This window comes from Rattus norvegicus, chromosome 8, assembly GCF_021556685.1.
Source record: "Rattus norvegicus strain SHRSP/BbbUtx chromosome 8, alternate assembly SHRSP_T2T, whole genome shotgun sequence".
Taxonomy (NCBI): Eukaryota; Metazoa; Chordata; class Mammalia; order Rodentia; family Muridae; genus Rattus; species Rattus norvegicus.
This window is the reverse complement of record NC_141541.1, coordinates 61,253,542-61,268,365: the sequence shown is the minus strand read 5'-3', so window position 1 is coordinate 61,268,365 and position 14,824 is coordinate 61,253,542. Positions and strand designations below refer to the sequence as shown.

General features: G+C 38.6%; 1 protein-coding gene across 1 annotated transcript in view; it reads left to right on the top strand.

The window, feature by feature from the left end:
- Nucleotides 1–14,824, top strand: part of Ddx10 (DEAD-box helicase 10) — a 154,706-nt gene that overhangs the window by 106,629 nt on the left and 33,253 nt on the right. The window contains exon 16 of the mRNA NM_001106820.1: nucleotides 8,132–8,188. Coding sequence (NP_001100290.1) covers nucleotides 8,132–8,188 — 57 coding nt within the window. The remainder of the gene's footprint in view (nucleotides 1–8,131; nucleotides 8,189–14,824) is intronic.

The window sequence follows — 14,824 nt, the reverse complement described above, 5'->3', positions numbered from 1 at the left end:
ATTTTGGGATAATTGATGTTTCATTTGTAATTGTAGGAATACAGAGAGATCCCATGTTCTCCATTTCTAGAATTTTGTCATCACCAGAATGTTTTATAATTGAAATTATACAGTGTATAGTCTTTTGAGATTATTCCTTTTCATTCAGCATTATTTTCTGGAAATTCATCAGATGTATATAAAAGCATTTTCTTTAAAAAACTTAAAAACGATTTATATTTACTTCATGTGTAAATTTGGATCAATGCGTGTATAGATACCACATATGTGAGTAGTTCCCGAAGAAGCCAGAATAAAGTGTCAGATACCCTGGAGCTAAGTTAGAGACAATTGTGAGCTGCCTTGTGAGTGCTTGCAACCAAATTTGGGACTTCTGAAAGAGTAGCAAGCACTCTTAACTGTGGAGCCATCTCCAGTTCTTCTTTTTGTCTTTTTAATAACGAGTAGTCGTCTGTTCCCTGGAATTGGCAGTGATTCCTGTTTCTGTCTCCTTGGTCCTAGAATTACAAATGTGCGCTACCACACCTGTCTAGAAGAATGTGGCTTGTTCTTCTTACATAACAAGCCTACTGTCTCTGTATATGATGTGTTCCATGCTTTTTTTCACTTTCTTTTGAGCTTTTTGGGTAGTGTTGAAATGTAGCGCACATTTTATACTGTTTCTGCTTGATTAGAGCAGTTCTGGGCTGGCAGAGTTGACCGAGATACAGCCAGACTGTCCATCCTGCTGTAGAAGCTGGTATTAATCTTCAAAAACATCAAGCAAACAGAGACCTGAAACACTAAAGTTCTTGTTTCAGTTGTGTTCTATAGGAGGTGCCCCATGACATCCCTTCCAAACAGAAGCATGAAAATTGCCCTCCTCTATCTCAGCAAAATAATAAAACTAGAATGGTTATTTCCTAAAGCAGAGGGTGTGACTGGTGTCTTGGTGGTATTTTCAGTGGTAAAATCATTTACATGCATGCATTTTGTGCTTTAAGGTAGAGAATGTATGTATTTTGAGTACTTTGGATGTAATGTTCAATGCAATAGCATGCCTAAGACTCTATAAGATTGTTCTCGGTATCGTGAAGTATATTTCTGCGTAGGAAACACAGAAGTAGTTTTTAACTGGTAGCTTTAATGGTTGGCTGAAAGAGTGCGCGGCAATAACAGAAGATGCATTGTCCTGAAGCCGTGCTGCTTTGTCTAATTGGTTCAGCATTCACTAGTTTGACTTAAGTTTCCTTATCTGAAAAATGACGAGACATTTAGCTCATTTCTGATGAGAAGTACAATTTTCTAGATTTTTAGATTTATTTGAAGCTCTAAGTTGGATAATAGAATTTGGATTTGTAATTTATTTTCTTCCTGGCAAATCAGATTACTTGCTACTTGATTACCCCTTTCTTGTTCTCCCATTTCTTAGGAGCCACTCAAATCTACTGTAAAAATCATGTTCCTTCTAAGTCTGAACACACTGTTTTGTCCTAATTGTTGACTTTGAGATAATGTTTTTATTTTATATAATTCAGTATATTTCTACAATGTCAGTTTTATTCTTCTAGCATAAGGTTTTGGCTTTGTTTTTAACACGTGCCATTATGTCTCTATTGAGGCTGTCACTGAAGTTAGTTCTGTGATAATACATTTAAAAGACTTTTATATCCCACTAAAATTTTGGAAATATTAACTTTAAGGCCTGTGGCTAAACTTTAGTTCATAAAGACAGAAAAAGGTGGAGAAACTTTTGATGGAAAAATAGGAATGTGGGTTTACAGGATGCTGGTCTTCTAGTGGGCACATTCATTGCAGTGATGAACTCACAGCTTATTGGTACAGGGCCTGCATGGGACTGGCCGCTGGCTGTGGTGGAACTCTTGCTACCAGACCATTGACAGGTTCTAAGAGAGGAGAAGTCCTTGTTTTCAGTCATGTACCCAGTAGCGAACATTGCAGGCTCACTACTTCAACCACACAGATGGCCCTGGTTAAACTCAGAGAGTCACACATGAAACAAAAAGTCATATGTGAAATATTTATAGACAAAAGTTACTCCCATGTGGGAGGCAGATAAGAGAAGGTAGGTGTGAGAGTAATTGGTATGCCTTGTACTCATGTATGAAACTTTCAACAAAAGTAATTAAAAATTATAGAAAAGAAATTATATAGTGGGGGCTGGCTGGATAGCTCAGCAGTTAAGAGCACTGGCTGTTCTTCCAGAGCTCCTGAGTTCAGTTCCCAGAAACCAAACATATGGTGGCTCACAACCATCTATAAAGGGATATGATGCCCTCTTCAGGCATGTATACATACAGACAGACACAACTGATACATTTTTAAAAAAGAAATACAGTAAGATTTAAAGCATAACACATTTTTGGAGTTATAAATAAATGATAATATTAACTATATTTGCATTGATGAGTCACTAGATACTGATTTGTATTAAGGAGGTTAAGATACACACAGGGTGTACGATTGTCTTTGCTATTTGGAGTTAGCTCTGAATAGTCACATTATTTGCATAGAAATCATGACTGAAGTTATGCATGGGTGCTAGATGGTGGTCAGCTAGTAAAGAGGGTTCAGTGCTTAGTGTAAATCAAGGACTCTTGTTACGTTCTCTCTCTTTCTCTTGTTCTTTTTCACAAGTAAAAGTTGAAAGGAAAACCATCATGAATATAGGATGCAATGGAATAAAATTTATGAGGGAGGCAAAAAAAAAAAAAAAACAAACAAAAACCCAAAAACCCATGATTCTGATGATATGCTTTGCTTCTGGCTTATTTATAAAGGTCACTGGTGGGTTTCATAAGTTTCAGAATTTTTAAAAGCATTTTAAAAATGTTTCAGGATGAAAATTTCATGTTAGAAGATAATTATTTAAGTGAGTTCAATCTTCCTGATTCAGTTTGGCTGTAGTGCTTCCTCTTAAGACTTGGCGGTTTCTGTTGGAGACTGGAGAGATGGCTCAACAGTTAGAACGAGTGCTGCTCTTGCAGAGAATGAATTTGATTCCCAGAATCCACTTAGTGGCCCACAGCCATCTGTCACTCCTGTTCCAAAATGTCCCATGGCCTCTTTGGACACAAGGCATGCACACGGTGCAGAGCAGAATTCCTAGCTGTCACATAGCACTGGAGGGGCATCTCCTGTCACTTCAGTATTACAGTCGTCACCTTTTTGGGTGTGGGAGGAGGGAGAACCTGGCTCAATAAGAGGATGTTCCAGAGAGGTATGAAAATTTTATGAAGACACCTCCTGTTCTTTAAGAAAGAAAAATCCAGTAAATCTGCACCCCTCTCAGGACCACAGGACCAAGGTTCTTCAATGTGTCCATATTCCAAGGTGCAGCAAACTGTCAGGATTGCTTGATATACACTCAGATGGTTTGTGCTCCCACCGTGAGCTGAGAACAAGGTATATTTCTAAATCTATAAATTGCTATATAGGGCCAGAGAATGAAAAAAGACTTGCCCTGACTGTTGACAAAATTCATAGTTCATGGCACTTGCTTTTTCCCTCCCTCCCTCCCTCCCTCCCTCCCTCCCTCCTTTTTTGAGGGGGATGAGGCCCAAAATTTCTGAGATGTCAAAGAAGGATAAATAGGTATACAGAATATTTTGTACCTTGAAATATGGTTTTCTGTCTTCTTTGTGAATTTGACTTTCATTATTGAGTTTCATGCTTCCCTTTTACTCATCATTTGTGGCATGGAAGAACTGAAGATAACATCCATCTTTTTGCATGGTATATACAGTGGTTTCTGATATCAGTATGTTCTCAAAAAATAAAATTTAAAACAGGAACTGAATTATTGGGTATAGCAATGTTCAGGTTCCATTCGTACACGCTAGTCTTTGGTCTTTGTCTCATCACAGACTCTTAATAACAGAGGGAAAGGGACTTCTCAGTGTCCATTCCCAGGAACCCTGGACTGCTGTACTGCTCCCTCCTGTTTTCTGTTTGAATGGCATTTTCTCTTCTGTGGATGTTAATAGCTTTTTATGATCAGGAGCTCCAGGGGAGAATAGGGTGCATGCTGTAAAAGATAACATTTCTAATGATTTATTTTAAACTGTTTTTCCTTTGTTTCACTCAAATATTGAAAGATAGTTGTCCTTTAATGCACCCCATCTCTATGTACGCAGAAACTTTTATGTCTTAGCCATATGACTTTAGTTCCATTTCTATAAGGACATCTCTCTCCTATGTGATGTCAGTAGAAGAAAATGTCAAATGAAATACTGTGTTTGTATGTACATTGAGTTAATATATTACTCAAAAGCCTGAACTTTTTTCAGTTATTATTAACACTATCATTATGTGTGCATGCACATGCAAGTGCATTTGCATGGATACATTATGTTGTAGGGAGCACATTTGTTTAAATCAGAGGACACCTTGTGGAGTAGGTGCTATCCTTTCACTTTATGTCTATTCTGGGCATTGAACTCCGGTCCTCAAGCTTCTCTAGTAAGTACTTTTACCCACCGAGGCATTTCATGGCTCTGACCCTGACTTTTAAAGTATTATTTAGGGATTGCTGAGATGGTTTATCAGTTAAGAACACATACTGCTCTTATAGAGGACCTTGTAGAGGACCTGAGTTTTGTGCCTCACATCAGCTTATACACAAACCAGCTCCAGGGGTCAGAGAACCTCTTCTGGGCTCTGTAGGCATCTTAACTAACGTGTGCACCTGCTCCCAACCCCAACACATTCATATACATAGAATTAAAAGCAAACTAATTATTATTATTTTTTGGAGATATAGTTTCTTTATGTAACCTTGGCCATCCTGGAACTCACCCTGCAAGTCAGGCTGCCCTCAAACTCACATTCACTCTGCCTCCCAGATGCTGGGATTAAAGGTGTGCACCAACATAGTCTGAAAAGTAAACTAAATATCAGTGATGATTAATTTTGAGATATTTTTCTGTTAAGGCTAATATGGTTTGATCAAAAGCTCAAAGAGTCTGGGTTTATGTGAAAGGGTTTTTCTGATAAACACATATCAATGTAATTCTTTGATAACTTTGAAGGTTAATTTTTAGATAGACCAATATGCTAGAAGGCAGGTTATTGAATAATTACAGTAAATTTTGTTTGCTGGTTAAATAGTAACTTTCTTTACTTTTTTTTTTTTTTGTTGTTGTTGTTATGCATGAAGAGCCTGACAAAAATTAAATGCATAAAACATTAAAGCATTTTCAGGAGAAAATAACATTGGAATGGAAAGACTTCATTAATGAAACAGTGCCACTTGTACATACTGATAGAGAGGACCCTGCATGTAACCCTCAGGGTAGATAGCAGAGGAGCATGTGGCATAGGAACGCACCAGAACTGGCACTGGCTCCACAGACTGAGGAGTCACAGACTCATCGCTCACTCACTATTTGTGTCCTCAGTCTAGCGGCCTGACTGTATTGATCGTCCACCTTTTATCACTGGAGAGTGGGGATTACCTGGTGCACTGTGATAATGTTGAGGTATTATTTTTGGCAAGAATAGTAATGTGCAAACAGACAAACATTTTTGTGGAAATATAATGCAGTTTTGGTGTATTCTATAATTATCAACTCTATGATAGAGCTATATAGCTTTACTATTAGGTTAAGCAAAAAACTTAAACCATTTTTATTATTATAAAATAATATAAAATATATTATTTTACTGCAAATCTTTAGGTTGGAAATACTACTTGAATAGATAATAAGATTAAATTGTCAAATTTGGGGAGAAAGAAAAAAAGATACATACATTAAGTCTGCAATTTAAAGACAGTTATGAAACTAGCAAAAAGCTAGTCTTTCTTTAATAATATTATTTTTGCTCCATTGTGTCTACATTTAGTCTGATGCTGGTAGCTAGTAACAAACTACATAAAATTTTTGTATGAAATGTTTAGAAGCTGTGTCTGTTTTCTTTATCCTTTCTTTCTCTAAACCTATTCTCACATCAATGACAGCTTCCCCCACCCCGTGTGTGTGTGTGTGTGTGTGTGTGTGTGTGTGTGTGTGTGTGTGTGTGTGCGCGCGTGTGTGTGTGTGCGCGCGCGCGCGCGTTTGGCTGGGTTTGGCTGGGTTTGGCTGGGTTTGCCTTTCTGAGATGGGCTATGTATAGGGAGGCTGAGACTTTGTCCTCTAGCTGTATCATCTCTGTGGAGCTTACAGATGAGAGTCACCATATGCAGCTCGAGGATAGAATTTGATATGAACTCTGCAGTTTTGGTTGCACTCTATAGTTACGAATATCTGCTTTATCTATAGTTTTAAGATTAGATTAAGCAGAAAAAAATCTATTTTGATTATTATAGGGTCATTGATTGTCTACCTACAAAAACAATACTATGCATTTTCTTCTGTTATTAAAATCATGTCTGTAAACACTTCAAACACATTTTTAAAAAAAATTTATTTTATTAGTATACATTCTCTGTGTATGTCTGTGTGAGGGTGTCAGATCCCCTAGAACTAGGACTACAGACAGTTGTAAACTGCCATGGGGGTTTGGGGTTTTGAACCTTGGCCCTTTAGAAGAACAGCCAATGTTCTTAACCTCTGAGCCATCTCTCAAGTTGACATTTTTTTTTTTTTAATTAACACTCACAGGAAAACTCTATAGACTTGGTACAAAAAAACATTGTTAAGATCAAATCTGTTTATGATTAAATGAGCTCATGTTAATATATGTAAATCAAATCTTTCTGAATTTTTATTTCATCTTCCCCTTGTTTCTTTGCCTTTGGTTTCTAGAACTTCCATAGAATCTAGAATGTTCTTTTATAATTGTACAGTGGCCTTGCTAGTTATATTTTATGTGTGTGTTGGGGAGGTGAGAGAAGAAAAATGGTGATCAGTCACAGAAACAGAATAATGGGATGATAGGCATTAGGGTATGACACATCCCCAGCAGCCATTTGCATTCGAGGTTCTCTTAGTTGTTGTAGAGTCTAGTTTTATAGGTTCTCCTTTTCTAGTAGATTTCATCTGCTATGCAACCAGAAGCTGTTTAAAACTGCATCTAAAAGTTTCATCAACTCCTTTTTGGAATTAGTTAGTATTTATTATCTACCTAGACTAGCATTTTGGTTTCCTTTTTATCATAAATTATTCTATAAGTCTTGTCAAGGTAAATGCTGAATTCCATTATCAGAATATGGATTAAGATTTTCTTTTTAACTAGAAGAAAGTCATGAATGATAGAACAGGACACAGATGAAAAAGTACCCAGCATAGAGGCAGTTCACTTCCACGTTGACACTGGACTTCACGTTAGTGACACATGATAGAATTCTCTCCATACCACATGGAGGGAGAACCACACTTTTACCCTGACTTAGCCATTTACCCAGTTACAAACTGTAAGGACTCACCTACAAATTAGGGTTGAGAATAGACTCTTTGGTTTTTGGAGAAGATTGTGCTACTTTTGTAAGTTTAAAAATGACATTCTTTTTCACTTAAGTGAATCATTTTGTCTTGAATTTTAATACTGTATGCTTTCCCCCCATATTTTTAAATCTATTTTGTGATCAGTGGAAAACTGATGGTGACATTTTAAAGCAATTTAATAAAGTATCATGTTTCAGAAGAGTGACCCTTTATTTTGAATAATTTGAATATTTGAATATTTTGAATAAATATATTCCTAAGAACCAAAGATGAGAATTTTTTTTATTTTGTAATTTCTGTTCAGACTGAGGACAAGAGAAACAATCATGGTTGTATTTTTCCTTCCTTTTTTATTCTAGTAGATGACATTGATTGTGTACTAGTTACATATTAGATATTGTACTTATAACCTATATATAATATTTATTATTAATACATGTTGCTATTCCTTTTAGACTGAGCAAGAAATTGTAAGTAACTAAAGAATGTTTAGTATGTGGTTATGGAATTGAGACCTGATTCCAGATTTGTCCTGGTTTCAGTCATTAAGAGTCGTTGCCAGGTGACGGAGGTTCAGAGTTTGAGGCCAGCCTGGTCTACAGAGCGAGTTCCAGGAGAAACTGTGTCTAAAAACAATGTCAGACTAGTCTTATAGTATTTCATTTACAAAGTAAAACTGAAGAGTGTGTACTGCTGTCTACTGTCTAGAAGTTTCCATGCATCTAATTCATCTTTTCTTCCTGTAGGAAAGACGCTTAAAAGAGAGAGAGGCCAGAAGAGAAGCCAACAAAAGACAAGCAAAGGTGAGGAGGGATGTACGTGTGGTGTGCATCTTCAAATCTATAGTCTTTTGTTCTTTATAAAAAATAGGTCTATTAAGGTATTTGACAGAGAACTTTATATAAAATAAAGATAATCTTTTGTACTATTGAAATTGATTTAAATCTGTATTTTTCCCATATACACGTACTTCTTGTGTTTATTCTTTTATACCAGGGCATTCTGGATTTGAGCCCTTGTTGTCTAGTCTTTGTCATTCATTTCCTTTATAAAGGGCTAAAAATTCTAAGCTAGCTTGCAATCTGGACTTTACCTGACCCTTCTGACCCCCTTTTCTATTAAATACAGAAGACAATTGACTTTTTGGGCCAAATGAAGGATTTGCATACTTGTCATTTTTAGACTAGAAATATGGCTTATTTGTACTCATTTTTTTTTTCTTGGCAATTAGCAAAGGTCTGGCTCCCTTGAACAAGCTCGCATGTTCTTTTCTCCCTCACCCCTATGCTAACCATGGCACTTAGTCAGAGATGGTAACTGTGCTGTATTTTTACTCTATAGTGTAAAGGGAAAGGACTGCTAACATTCACTGTTAAATAGCACTGTCTTTAAACGTGTATGAAAAACAGGCCAGAAAGTACAGCCTGACTGCTAAGGATTCTGCATATGTTTAATATGCAAGCTTGGAGTGTTGTGGCCTGGGAATTTGGGTCATAGGAACTGTGGTGGATAAATAGAAGTCTAAGAAGACGATCTTAACCTTAATGAAAATAGCTGATGTTTATGGGTATTTGATGTTCAGCATTACCATAAGCCCATTTTGTTTTACTAATAGGCTCTCATTTCTAGATAGGAAATGTCATGTTACTACATTTCTTTTGTGCTTTTACACTTGTATGTGTAGTTTTCCTTTGTAAATGTGGGTCCCTTATCTACAGAGTCATCCATCTACAGACCAGAATTGTAGTTAAGCCTACATTTGTAATGAACATGTACATTTCCTTGCATTGATTTGTAAAGAAGATTTTATTTTTAATTGTGTGTTCTTGTTTGTGGCTGTGTGGGAATGTGTGTATGACTGCAGCAGGTACCTGTGGACATCAGGTGTCCCTGGAGTTGGAGCTATAAGTGTTGTGAGCCGCATGATGATGCGGGTGCTGATTTGGGTCTTCTGGGAAAGTACCAAGTGCTCCTAACCATGGAGATGCCTCTTCCAGCCTTCTTTGCCATTATTATTATTTTTAAAAAGAATTTAACAATTGAATACAACTTAACATATACAGGGTATTATAATTCCAGTACAGGAACTTGAGCATCTTCAGATTTGGGTGTTGAGGGTAGATAAGAAACTTGTCTTGGAACCAGCTTCCTTGAGTCTTGAGGAAAGACTATTTACTCTACTTTAATTTTTATATTTATTGGTGCTTTGTTCTTAGTCTTTCATAATGGTTTGAATTGTAAGAAATTATTCTCACTTACTGGACTAATTCTGGATTCCTTTTCTTTAACTTCTATAGATGGATGTCTGTGTTTAGTTTTGATCCTCTTTCTGTTGGGGAAGTCACCTTATGGCCCAGTGTTAAGTTTGTCCAATAGAACTGATCATGAATGTCAGCTCATTGATGAAAACTTCCCTCCTCTCCTCTCCCTTTTCATGTTTTTTTTTTCTGTGTGTCTGTTTTATGACATCCAGTAGAGGACTTCCTTGTCAGGGGAAGGTCTTGTAACTGTGTAGCCACGAAGGAGCATGCTGAGAATAAATGGGGGTTGGGGGGAGGTGCTGTGCTAATGATAAGGTTGTTTTGCTCATCTAGGACCTTTAATAGATGAGACTTTGTCTTGTAGTTGCTGAGCATAGTTGAGAAACCTCCATATCACAGCCCCTTTCTGGGCGTACAGAGATGAGAGCTGCCTCCTTTGAGAGGTGTTACTGTGGGCAGAGTGGCCAGTTTTTAACCAGTTCCCTGACATTCCCAGTATACTGAGGTAAAATGAAAACCTAGTGAATTTCTCAGAAGCTTGGTAAATACTATTTTGTTAAAGTTTATATCTTTGGTCTGTTGAAAGAAATTATGAGGTTGAAACTTTCATGATGATTTACTGAGTACCCAAGATTTATTGGTTTGGGAGATACAGGTTCCTAAAATCATTATCTTACCTGTCTGTGTGTCTGTCATCTATCTATCACTTATTTGTTTAATTGTGTTAATTGTGTGTGTGTGTGAGCGTGCTTGTGTGCACATTACAGTGCACATGTATAGATCAGAGGACAACTTGCTGGAGTCCTCTCCTTCCACCATATGGGTCCTGGGATTAAATAGGTTTTCAGGCTCGGTGTCAAACACACTTACCCATTGAGCATTTTACTGGCCCAAAATACAAATCTTTTAGTTATGAAAACTTTCTAAAGTAAAGAAAGAAAGTGAACAGGAGGACTGCTTATTTTTCAGCTAACAAAATGAAATATAGATTTTATAATGATCAACAGAGTACATTGGTTTTGGAGTTAAGAGAAGTTGTTAGTCTTTGAAATATAGCTCATTATTTAGTTCTCATTATTTAGCTAGGTTTCCTGAGGCGCTGGCTATTGGTCACACGTGCTGATTATAAGAGTTGATGGCTGGAAGGAGTTTTGCAGTTATGTAAAGAAAGAAACAACAGTGCAAAACTTGAGATACATGCTTAGACTGGTCAGGGCTCCCATAACATTGAAAAGAAGGAGGATTTATTAAGCACAAGTATATTGCTGATGAAATAGAATATTGCTAATAAGGGAACAAAGAGAACAGCTTAGAAGAATGGAAACACTGAAAAGTGACATATTGAAATTTAAAACAATTCATATATTGTGAGGCTGGAGTTCTATACTCATAAATCTATCTAGCTTAGATGCTTAATTTACTTTGACAATAATTGTCTTAAGAAGAGGTTACCCAGCAGATAAAGGCAAGTAAAAGAAGGAAATAGAAGAGAAATGAAATTATTATGGAAGAAAAATAAAAGCAGTAAAAGACGAAAAAAAAAGAAAAATATTTACTAAGAGCGCGAAAGTGAATGCAAAAGTAGGTTCAGCTCAGACAGAAAATACACAGGGAAAAGCATTCCCACACTTGTTTACTGGGAACACATTGCATCAACTGATAGTAAGGGACCTTCATTTGATGAGCCTGGGCCTGAACTCAAGCCTATGCAGTCACAAATCTGTCTTTCATTGCTACAGAACATGGAGACCTTGAAGCTGCAGCCATCTGCTTTATACCCACAGTGCTATGCTACTCCAGCAAAGCGATTAATGCTTGGGAGTCTTGAAAGTATGACAAAAGGCCCTGAATCTCCACGTACGTCAGTGGTGGTTGTTGCTTCCTCCATTCCCAGCACAGCTGGGAAAACTCCTCATCCTCAACAGTAGCTTCCCTAGGGATTATGAGCTGGGGAGTTTTAGAAGGGTGAATTACAAAGCTCAGGTCCAAGTGGATCAAGGACCTCCACATAAAACCAGATACACTCAAACTAATAGAAAAAGTGGGAAACAACCTCGAACACATGGGCACTAGGGAAAATTTCCTGAATAGGACACCATTGACTTTTGCTCTAAGATAAAGATTCAACAAATGGGACCTCATAAAACTGCAAAGCAGTTTTCTGTAAGGCAAAGGACACTGTCAATAGGACAAAACAGCAACCAACGGATTGGGAAAAGATCTTTACCAATCCTACATCTGATAGAGGGCTAATATCCAAAATATACAAAGAACTCAAGAAGTTAAACTCCAGAGAATCAAATAACCCTATTAAAAAATGGGGTACAGAGCTGAACAGCCTTAATGTATAATAGCCAGAAGCTGGAAAGAACCCAGATGCCCTTCAACAGAGGAATGGATACAGAAAATGTGGTACATTACACAATGGAATACTACTCAGCTATTAAAAAGAGTGATTTCATGAAATTCACAGGCAAATGGATGGAACTAGAAAATATTATCCTGAGTGAGGTAACCCAATCAAAAAAGAGCACACATGGCTTGATAAGTGGATATTAGCTTAAAAGTTCGGAATACTCAAGATATAATTCACAGACCACATGAAGCTCAAGAAGAAAGAAGACCAAAGTGTCGATGCTTTAATCCTTCTTAGAAGGGGGAACAAAATACTCATAGGGAGGTAGAGGGTGGGAGGGACTTGGTGGGGGCAGGCAGGATCAGGTGTGGGAAGAGATGGGATGGTATACAGAGGATCAGGAATTTGAACAGAAGTGTCTAGCAATGGGGGATGAGGAACTGGGAGTAATCACCAGCAAGTCCCAAATGCCAGGAAAGCAAGAGGCTCCCTGGACCCAACAGGGATGAAATTAGCTGAAATGCCCAACAAAGGGGAGGGAGAACCTGTAGAGATCATATCCAGAGGTTAGGCAAAGCCCCTAGTTGGGGGATAGAGCCACCCACTCATCTCCAAATTTTTAATCCATAATGGCTCCTGTCTAAAGGAAATACAAGGACAAAGTGTGGAGCAGAGACTGAAGGAAAGGCCCTCCAGAGACTGCCTTACCTGGGGATCCATCCCATATACAGACACCAAATCCAGACACTATTGCAGATATCACGAAGTACATGCTGACAGGAGCCTGATATAGTTGTCTCCTGAGAGGCTTTGCCAGAGCCTGACAAATACAGAAGCGGATACTTGCAGCTAACCATTGAGCTGAGAACAGGGTCTCCATTGGAGGAGTTAGAGAAAGGACTGAAGGAGCTGAAGGGGTTTGCAGCCTCATAAAAAGAACAACAATATCAACCAATCAGAGCCCCCGGAGCTCCCAGGGACTAAACCACCATCCCATAAGTACTCAGGGGTGGACCTATGGCTCCAGGCTCATATGTAGCAGAGGATGGCCTTGTTGGGCATCAGTGGGAGGAGAGGCCCTTGGTCTTGTGAACGCTCGATGCCCCAGTGTAGGGGAATGCCAGGGTAGGGAGATGGGAGTGGGTGAGTGGGTTAGCACCCTCATAGAGACGGGGGAAGGAGGGTGGGATAGGGGTTTTCTGGAGGGGAAACCAAGAAAGGGGATAGCAGTTGGAATGTAAATAAAGAAAATATCTTTTTTTTTTTTTTTTTTTGGAAAAAAAAAAGGGCGAGTTAACCTGTCTATCCCTTATCCTGCAAAGCTAAGTGTGACCACCAGAGGCCCCTGCCATACAAGGGAAATTACTAATGTGAAAAAGGTCCGACTGACATTATAATAAATGCAAACTCCAGCATATACTATAGAAGAGTCTGCATCCTACTTAGGCTTCTATTGCTGTGGTGAAAACCATCACCAAAAGCAACTTGTGCAGGAATGGGTTTATTTCAGCTTAGAGTTGTAGGGCATTTGGAGGGAACTCATGGCAGAAACTCAAGCAGGCTCTGAAGACACTGCTTCCTGTTTTACTCCTAAGGGCCTGCTCAACCTGATTTCTTTCTTTCTTTTTTTTCTTTTTTTTTTAAAGTATAGAATAGAGTTTATTCAGGGCATGGGGAGGGGAGTTAAGAGGGTAGTAGAGGGTAGTAGGGCAGAGAGAGAGAGACAGAGACAGAGACAGACAGACAGATAGACAGACAGAGACAGAGAGGCAGAAGGAGAGGGAGAAGGAGGGGAGAGGGGAAAGAGGAAATAGAGAGAAATAGAAGAGTAGAGGCCGGCCATGAGCATGTGGAGAGAAGGGGGGAGGGGAATGGGATGAGAAGGGACAAAGGGGCAAGAGGGTAAGAGCAAGAGAGCTCAACCTGATTTCTTATGCAGCCCAGGACCATCTAGCAGGGGCTGCACTGCCCTCTCATACACCCCACAAATTTGCCAACAGGCCAGTCTTGTAGAGGCCTTTTCCTCAATGAAGATCTCTTCTTTTCAGCTATCTAGATCTGACAGGTTGACACAAGCCAACCAACAGAACTGGCAAATTTAAATTTAGCCCCCACTATTCATATGATTGGCAGTTTCTAATTTTGATGAACCCATAAAGAAGCTTCTTTAAAATGTAATCTTTCTGTGTGGTGGTTTTCTGTTATGCTTCCCTTTTTTTTTCTTTTAAATTGGATTTTTTTTATTAACATTTCAAATGTTACCCCCTTTCCTTAGTTTTCCTTTCCATTATATGGGATGGATCCCCAGGTGTGGCAGTCTCTGGATGGCCTTTCCTTCAGTCTCTGCTCCACACTTTGTCCCATAAGCCATTATGGATTAAAAATTTGGAGATGAGTGGGTGGCCCCATCCCCCAACTGGGGGCCTTTCTTAAGCTCTGGATACGGCCTCTACAGGTTTTCCTTCCCCATTGTTGGGCATTTCAGCTAATTTCATCCCTGTTGGGTCCAGGGAGCCTCTTGCTTTTCTGGCATCTGGGACTTGCTGGTGGCTACCCCCAGTTCCCCATTCCCCACTGCTGCACACTTCTGTTCAAATTCCTGACCCTCTGTACTTTTGTTTTCTATTTTTTTCCATACAAGGTGTTAAAGCAGTTCATTTAGAAATCAAAGGACTCATTTAGGGCAGTTGCTATTAGTCAGTGTAATGAGGTATTTCTTGCTTCCCCAAAGGACAAAACTCTTTTACTGTATCACATGTAAAATTTTTGTTTTCCTTCAAGAGTAGTCTGCTCAGTAAGTTTCCCAAAGAGATAAATGTGGT